At 43.4% G+C, this 9,075-nt stretch overlaps 1 protein-coding gene across 2 annotated transcripts; it reads right to left on the reverse strand.

The window, feature by feature from the left end:
• Nucleotides 1-1,265: 1,265 nt before the first annotated feature.
• On the reverse strand, nucleotides 1,266-7,274 carry C1QTNF5 (C1q and TNF related 5). Of its 2 annotated transcripts, XM_072155603.1 has the most exons (4): nucleotides 7,080-7,274; nucleotides 4,678-4,735; nucleotides 4,159-4,373; nucleotides 1,266-3,588 (listed from the first exon to the last, which is right to left on the reverse strand). In XM_072155603.1, the coding sequence occupies exons 3-4, from the start codon at nucleotides 4,367-4,369 to the stop codon at nucleotides 3,050-3,052; spliced, it is 750 nt and encodes a 249-aa protein (XP_072011704.1). In that variant the 5' UTR covers nucleotides 4,370-4,373; nucleotides 4,678-4,735; nucleotides 7,080-7,274; the 3' UTR covers nucleotides 1,266-3,049. The 2 variants fall into 2 exon arrangements, with proteins under 2 accessions (XP_072011704.1, XP_072011705.1); XM_072155604.1 differs by lacking the exon at nucleotides 4,678-4,735 and having other exon boundaries at nucleotides 7,080-7,273.
• Between the last annotated feature and the right edge of the window lie 1,801 nt (nucleotides 7,275-9,075).

Below are 9,075 nucleotides of genomic sequence, written 5' to 3' on the forward strand. Positions count from 1 at the left end.
GTTTCCTCCGGGTCCTCCGGTTTCCTCCTACACTCCAAAACATACTGGTAGGTTGATTAGATTGTGAGCCCCATGGGGTCAGGGACTGATTTGGCAAGTTCTGTGTAGCGCTATGTAATCTGTGTGTGCTAAATAAAAAAAGGATAAAAATTTTATTATTATTAAGTGATGTTGCCAGGTACATCATGGTACGTTAAGGCGTTAAAAATCAGAAACCTTTAATCATAACATACAATAGGGGATATCTGTTTAGGCTCAAATATGGTCCCATATCTAGGGTTACATTTTCTCACCTGCTGTTTCTGAACTAAAAATATGAAAAATCAGTTATGACCTTAGGGTTTACCTCAAGCCTTACCCTCTAAAACTAACGGATTGTCATTATTAATGTATATACAAGCTCTTCTCGAAAGTGGATATACTGTGGGCGAAGATGAATGAGTTGGTGGTCCATCCATCTGTAGCCATCAGCTACCTCCGGTACCAAATCAATGAATGGAGTGACCACTCATCATTGTTCAGCAGCCCCATTCCTTAGGGGTACAAAGGACCCTCGTTCTTGTGATTGGTTAGGGTGCCAGAAGTCAGTCCCTTACCATCATAATTTTAGATTTTTGGGATACCCGGATACGCTTTATAAATACAGAAGTTTTCAGAAACTTTTGCGCCATCTTGTGGTTAAAATCACTAAATGCAGAACTATAATATCCTGACTCTACCTTTCTCTGCCACAGCTGATGCTTACCCCTGGATATTGTACAATTTATGTTGCGCATCTTTATACTAGTCTAAATATTAGACAGCATTTGTAAAAGTTGTCCGTATTTATGCTGCTAAAGTCATTCAACTGCTGAAAAGTAACCAGAATTCTTTAATTTGTGTTTTTGATATTGTCTGGTCTTGCAACTTGTATAATAATAATAATTCTCTATATAGCGCACACAGATTATGCAACGCTGCACAAAGCTTTTCAAATCGGTCCCTGTCCCCATGGGGCTCACAATCTAAACAACCTAACAGTATGTTTTGAAGTGTGGGAGGAAACCGCAGGACCCAGAGGAAGCCCACACAAACACAGAGAGAACATACAAACTCTTTGCAGATGTTGACCCGGGTGGGATTTGAACCCAGGACCCCAGCACTGCAAGGCAGAAGTGCTACCCACTCAGCCACCATGCTGCCATATTACATCCTAAATAAGGGTATATCAGGGTCAATGTCTTTTCTCCCTTTTAATTATCTAGACATTCAAGAGATCTGTCATCTTTGGTTTACACCACATTTTATTGTCAGGTAGTTTCAACATGAACAATTGAAGTTGTAACAGAGCATTTTATAGAGTATATAAGATTATGTTTTATGACTTTTATTGTGCCTGGAATGTACATGGTGTGTATGTGCTCTGATATATGTCTTCATATTCAAAGTGAGATCAGCGTAAAACTGATTCTTGCCACATTACATCTACAATACAAAAAGGAGTCTGTATAAAGTTTTGACCACATAACACTGATAAGATCACTAGGTCCTGGGGATTTAAGGGGTTTTCTACTTTTAGCAAATAATTGATATTGTTTATGTAATAAAAAGTAATCAAATTTTCCAATGTACTTTCTTTATCAATTTGTCATGGTATTGTGGATCTCTGCTTGCTGTCATTTTATGTTTACTTTCTTTGGATAAAAACTGGCCCCTAGTCATGTGATGTCACACAAGTGCACGGCCGATTATATCCCTGTTCATGTGATGTCAGAAAGGTACACGGCCAATGGTATCCATGGGCATGTGATATCACACAGGTGCACAGCTCATTATATCACTGTTCATGTGATGTCACACAGGTGCATGGCCGATTATATCCCTGGTTATGTGATGTCAGAAAGGTACACGGCCAATGGTATCCATGGGCATGTGATATTACACAGGTGCACAGCTCATTATATCAATGGTCATGTGATGTCACACAGGTGCGCGGCCAATTATATCCCTGGGCATATGATGTCACACAAGTGCACAGCTCGTTATATCACAAAGAGTGATCAGAGCTCTGTGTAACGTGCCGTGCACCTGTGTGGCATCACATGACCAGATATATAACGAGCCATGCACCTGTGTGACATCACATGCCCAGGGATATAACAAGCCGTGCTCCTGTGCGACATCACATGCCCAGGAGTGTTCCAGAACAAGTGAAGTGTCCTGGATTCTAGGCTGTAAACTATCTCTTAGGCTGGATTCACACGACCAGTGCCCGCCGTACCGTAGCGCTGCTCACCCCCGCCCCTCTCCATAGGGATACATTGCGCATGGCGCCGTATGCCCTGAAAAAATAGGACATGTAGGGCGCCGCGCGCCCATTGCCGTCTATGGGGGATGTATTTCGACCGTATATACGTCCCCCTTGCGGTAGTGTGAATGCAGCTTTCCCCCCTTACCTATGGTGTTGATTCACATCTCTTGTGTTAAGATATGTCCTTACTAGCAGGACCCTTCCTCACTAGTGACTAGTGAATCTTCTCTTTACAACAGAAGCAGAATCTTCACTCTAGGTTCATCTAGAGAAGATTGAAATAAGAGTTTCATGTTTTCAGCTCCAACTTTAGACCATATTTCTGAATTTCTAAACCAGCATGAGTCTATAAAAACTGTCTACATCCGAGAAGCGGGATCAGGAAAACCCAACTAACATTAGTCGAGCTTTCTTGTCCTGGATCCAAACATCTTTAAAATAAATTAACTTCCTGCTGCTTGTGTGATGCCGCTCTAAAGGTCCGTGCCAGTTTACTTTCCTTTGACTGATCTTGTGATCACTGCAGCCAATCACTAGGCCTTAAAAGTGGAAGTATGAATGCTAGGCTAACTCTCCATTGGCCTATGTCTTGGGAAGAAAGGGTTGGGCATGTTGACATTCAGTAAGCCCAATCCTTTGTTCTCAAGGAAGATAAGGTGCCACCAGAGATGTCCATATATCCATGGAAAACATATTTCCTACATTTGTATAAAAGAATTTGTAAAAAATTTGGCAGCCAGCTGTTAAACATTCAAGACTTTATACTGTTTTATGATCGGCTGATGTCACTGGACGGAACACAGGATTTGGTTCCCAGTCGGAGTAGATAAGAAATCCAGTGAAAACGCTATCTGTTCCCCCACTGGAGTAAAGACCTGGATAGTCTCCCACTTGTACCCACACCTCATCCCCTGGTTCTAGATGAAATGCCGCTCCACCACACAACCCCCCTGGCTTTGTTGCATCTCCTGACTGGAAAAACGAGGCCTGGGAATGTCCGTTCTTCATCAGCTGTGCATGAAGGTTTCCCCGGTACACCGTGCCATGGAGAGAAAAGTAATACAGTCCCGGGACGACACATTTAAAGCGACCAGTTTCTGGGTTATAATGTCCTTGTTCATTAGTAAGAACATTCCCAAATGGGACGGGTTGTCCTGGGATTGGAGGACTCCGTGACTGAGAAAGCTTGGCACTGAAAGCAGAACGAGGAGAAACTGCACACTCTCCTTGCTTGCCTTGTTCTCCTTGTGGACCTGGAGGCCCCGCTTCACCGGGCTGACCCCTGGCTCCAGATATTCCTGTTAAGACAACATTTTCATTTGTTTTTCAGATTGACTGAAACTTTGGATAATTGATGGCAGGTTTACACACATTTCTACCAATTGGGACATCCCCAAGTCAAACATTTTGGTCATTGTAAGGTAGGTAGCCAGAAACCCTGAGACTAGATGATCGGCGCAGACTTGGGATAGATCTTACAAACCGACCAAGATGTTTGGCTATGGAATTACCATTAATAGTGATGATAAATTATTTGGTCTTGGGGGCCAATTGTGTGAGGTCACATCACTTTTGGTGACACTACAAATGCATTGGAACATTGTTGGACTCTGGTGGGTCCAGGCACTAACCTGATACTGAACTAAAGGGATACAGCAGAAAACAACCTACTTTGGAGGCTACTAGGTTCTATTTCTTTGAGAATGATGAAGAATGGTCCCCCAGAATGATTTTATCTTGTGGGCCCAAGGAACCACACTGCATTGTAAAATGGAGATAATATTTAAAGAAAAAATGTATTCATGGTCATTGTGCTTTAAAGACAAACTTTCCCCTTTGACAGTGAATAACTGTGTTGTGTTCTTTACCTGGGTCTCCAGGATCTCCTTTTGCTCCACTTATCCCTGGTGCCCCATCTCGACCATCTCGGCCGTCCCTTCCGGATGGCCCTGTAGTGCCAGGTGTTCCGGGAATCCCAGGAATTCCAGGGGCTGCACAGCAGGGTGACTTTATCTGATTATCTTCTACTTGTAAAGAACTTGATATGAAGGCAAATATAACAAAGACACGAAGGAGCATTGTCCTGTCAAACAAGATATCAGGGATACAAGTTAGTTATTTTATTATTTTAGATAGATATGGGATAGATAGATAGATAGATAGATAGATAGATAGATAGATAGATAGATAGATAGACAGACACATAGATAGATACTTGAGCTAATGCTCCACAACCCTTTGAATCTCCATGCTAGTATGAGAAACCAAAGACCAATAAATAGATACTATGTTGAAACTATGGCTTCCATCTCGAATGCCACCCAAGTGTCCACCAGAAACTGAAGTTGAGCAATGGAGGAAGCTAGAAATCTCATGTCCGTACCTACCTCACCCCTATACTTCCAGGATGAATGTCAAATAAAGTCACCAAACACTGATATAGTCCTATGATAAAGAAATGGGGACAGAAAACACATAATTGCATAAAAATGGATATGAATCGGAATTATTGATATTAGCTTGATATTTTTCTTACCAGAGGTGAAGTTTCTACTTGGCTTCTGGGCAGGGGATCCCACATATTATATCCATATTCCCTAATAGTAGTAAACTCACTGCACGTATTTTATTGAAATTTGGGCATGCTCTTGCTTGTATGAGGGCATCTTTGCATGTAACTAAGATTTTATTGTGTAGATACAAGTTATTTTTAGTCTTCTAGATGGACATAGTAAGATTTTCAACATACTTAGAAATACACATTAAATTGATAACTGTTGGGCCTCTGGGTTAGTGGACCCACTGGACCACTGCGGAGGATGACATAAGCCGCCACCTGGGACTGGAGTCTAAGTGGTGCCTGGTTTTCACCAGAGCCCACCGCAAAGCGGGTTGGACTTGCTGCGGCAGGGTACTACCAGGTCGTTCCACAGGTGCGACTTTGTCCGCGGTGGCAGCCATGGCAAGATACACAGACGTTAATCAGAATCATAGTAGGGGAAAGGCAGGAGGTCAGGACAGGCAGCACAGGATTAGAGTTGGGCACTAGGTCAAGGCAGGCAGCAGAGGGCATGAGACAAAGCTTTCTCTAAGGCTCAAGGCACAAAGATCCGGCAGGGATTCTGGGAAATGGCCTGCGCCAATTAATGGTGTGCTGGCCCTTTAAATTTTCTGAAACCTAGGAGATGGGGGCGCGCACTCATGGCCCGAGGCCCGGGATTAAAAGCGGGGAGAGGTAAGCAGTGCGAGCGCCGCGCATGTGAACACAGAGGGGCACGGGTGAGCTGGAGATATGGGTTCGCGGTAGCACCCGCAACAATGACATAAGCATATTAAAAGTGTTTAAAGGAAACCTACCATGAGGAATCTACCATCAGAAGTAGATTTGATGGTAGATTCCTCCTGCCTGCCTTTGCTCTAATCTGTCCTTTAATAATCCTGGTACCTAATGTAACTCGTTAAAAACCTTATTTTAATAATATGTAAATAACCTGCAGAGGCTATTGGGGTGTGGAGTAGCCTTAGCTCCCAGTGCCCGGCCAGGCTAGTACACGTCCTAGTAGCCTCTGCAGGTAATTTACATATTGCTAAAATATAGTTTATAACAAATTAGATTAAGTTCCAGGATTATTATATTACAGATAAAGGCAGGAGGAATCTACCGTCACATCTACTTCTGGTAGAAGTTTCCTCACTGTATGTTTCCTTTAAAGGAAACCTACCACTTGAAGTGGCAGGTTTCAGATGGAAATACCGAGCACCAGCTCAGGGTGAGCTGGTGCCGGAGCTTATTTTTGTTAGTGTTTTAAACCGCGGTATCGCGGTTTAAAACACTTTTTAAACTTTATAGCCGGCGCAGGCAGTTACGCGCTCGGCGCTTACCATGCGCGCGACCGTGCGCGCGGCTACATAGGAAGTGAAGGAGAGCCGCGCGCATGGTAAGCGCCGAGCGCGTACCTCCCTGCGCCGGCTATAAAGTTTAAAAAGTGTTTTAAACCGCGATACAGCGGTTTAAAACACTAATAAAAATAAGCTCTGGCACCAGCTCACCCTGAGCTGGTGCTCGGTATTTTCTTCTGAAACCTGCCACTTCAAGTGGTAGGTTTCCTTTAACAGGAACCCCATGCATCTGATCCTATATGGGCCCTTTATAGCAGGGCTGCCCGAGAACAGGTATATATATATAATGTTCTAAAGTGCACTTGCATTTTATAACATCCAAATAATACATTTACAGTACGCTTAAAACTCCTTTGGAGGTTTCATACAGTAGAGACAGAATTTTTTTATGTGGGATTTTTGGTGGAATTTTAGATATTTGAAGAAACTGTCGACAAAGAAGTTTGGAAATGGAGGATCCTGCTGCAATCAATGATATATATCAGACTCTGCTATAGTACATTGTGCATCTGATCCATCCTTGGCTACTATTCCATCTTTCTTTTGTTGTAATGGAACTAAAAAAATGTCATGAATGCCACAGATGTAAACGTAGCCTAAAGGAAGCAGAAAACCGATCGGTCACAGTAAGCGAAGCAGTGAATTAGTGTAGAGGGAAAGATGAGGGATCTCACTACTTGGCATTAGATCAAGTCTAGTCTGTATAACAGAAAGTCACATAAACTTGGGCCCAGAGTTATGCATATGTTCATGCTGTGTCCAAACTTGCCATATATATACACCTGGTTACCCAAATTTTGTTGTGCCTCACTCTGAGCACAATTATTATGGAAAATTCCCTTATATCCCTCTATTCTCCTTGCATTCGATCTCCACACTTTGTACTCACTCTGCTCTTTGTCTTCATCCCTTGGTGTCTGATCCAGTCCAAAACTCCTTTTTTCTGTCTTCCAGCCGTGACGTTTTCCTCCCTTCTCCCCCCTTTAATGAGTCAAACTATTCTATCAGGGAGCCAAAAACCACAAGGGAAAAAAAAATCCAGAACAGTGGGAAGAAAGCGAAGGAGAGGCAGGAAATGAAAGGTCGAGTACACGACAAGGTTAATGGAGGGTAAAAAATTAGGAATGGCAAAAATTACAAAAAAAACATCAGACAATTGGGTAAAATCTTCAACAAGTGAATAAAAGGACATAGGGATGTAACAATAGGAGCGTGCTGCACGTGAAACCGTATAGCACTTGGCTGTAGAGGGGCAGTGAGTAATAGAGAAGGAATTACATAGTAAAATCAAACATGTCCATACTCTGAGTGCAAAACACACTTACAGATCAGAAGGTGAATCACTAACTAAAGAATTCAGAGTAGTCCGTGGTAGCACTTACAGATGTGACAGGGACCTGTAGTTCAGGGTAGTTCCCCAACTATTTTATAGGTAAAAACAATATCTTAAAAATGTAATAGTTCTGTCCTTTTGCCTATCACCGAAATAGCCACGCTGCACCCAGAGACTAGAGTGTTTTGGTTGGAATACGTCCAACTGCAGTCATTTTTTTGCACACAGGGGGACCGGACACAATTCTCAGACACCCTTACGGCGTTTGAGGACCTCTTCGATCCCACTACGACACCGACTAACGTTATATGACAGACATACGCTATCCTTCAGAGCGAGTTGCATACAGGAGACCCAGGGTTCGTGAGTAAATGGGAGCAGGAGTTGGGCATTGAACTCTCTTCACAAGAGAAACTAAAAATGTACATTTTTACTCACAAACTCTCCATGGCATGTGCTGCCCAGGAGAAGAATTACAAAATAATATCTCGGTGATATCGTGTACCCGTGGTTCTTAATTTAATCTAGCCAGAGGTGCCAGATACATGCTGGCGCTGTAACAATTCCAGGGGCACAATGGCACATATCTGGTGGGAATGCGACGATATACGCCCCTTTTGGGACAAGGTTTTCTCCACCTATAACCTGGTCACTGGCCGCCGCATGGAGGCCTCAGCAAAAAAAAGGGTTACTATCAATTCTTCCGGGCAGTATTGGCACGCAGAAGAAGACTCTTCTCCGTTTCTTTCTCACCGCCGCATTTTAATATTCGCCTCAGGCAGCAAATATGCTAGAATCGGCCCTGGGCATGACTCAAGAGCTACCAAGCTATAGCTCACTGTTTGTATCTTTATATGAGATTGCTACCTCTTCACCATGTACAATTTCTGTGATGTTACATTGTGCACGGATCCTGCGTGATCCTTGATTTGACTGCCCTGAAAATGATTGGTACATGTAGTTGACTCTTGTTTACATTTGGCTTTTCTTTTCGATAAACTATATTGAATATAAAAGTTCAATCGATAAACTCTCGCCAAATACAAGAAAATCACGGCCTTGTAACGACAAAAGAAAGTTAATGGGGGTCATTTACTAAGGGCCTGATTCGCGTTTTTGCGACGGGTTAACCGAATTTTTCCGTTTTGCCCCGGGATTTCGCCGCAAGCGATCGGATTGTGGCGCATCGGCGCCGGCATGCATGCGACGGAAATCGGGGGGCGTGGCCATAAAAAAAACCCGACAGATTTGGAAAAACCGCCGCATTTAAAAAAAGAAAAAGTGGGCGCTTACCTGCACCCACGATGGCTTGGTGTACTTCAGTTCATTCCGATGCTCTTCAGCGCAGCAGCGACACCTGGTGGACGTTGGAGGAACTGCCTTAGTAAATCCCGGCCGGACTCGAACCCACCACACAGAACGCGCTACTGGATCGCGAATGGACGGGGTAAGTAAATCTGCCCCATAGTCTTGAAAGCACATCCATTCCTTTCTCTATGAGTGTGTCAGGGATAGCCAGAGTGTTGCGCTCACAAGATGTCCCATAGGAGTG

Source organism: Engystomops pustulosus, chromosome 6, assembly GCF_040894005.1.
Source record: "Engystomops pustulosus chromosome 6, aEngPut4.maternal, whole genome shotgun sequence".
Lineage (NCBI taxonomy): Eukaryota > Metazoa > Chordata > Amphibia > Anura > Leptodactylidae > Engystomops > Engystomops pustulosus.

Coding starts and splice junctions, on each gene's coding strand:
- C1QTNF5 (XM_072155603.1), bottom strand. CDS start 4,369: ATGCTCCTTCGTGTCTTTGTTATATTTGCCTTCATATCAAGTTCTTTA. Junction 3,589..4,158: donor AGGAGATCCTGGAGACCCAG/GTAAAGAACACA, acceptor TTGTCTTAACAG/GAATATCTGGAGCCAGGGGT.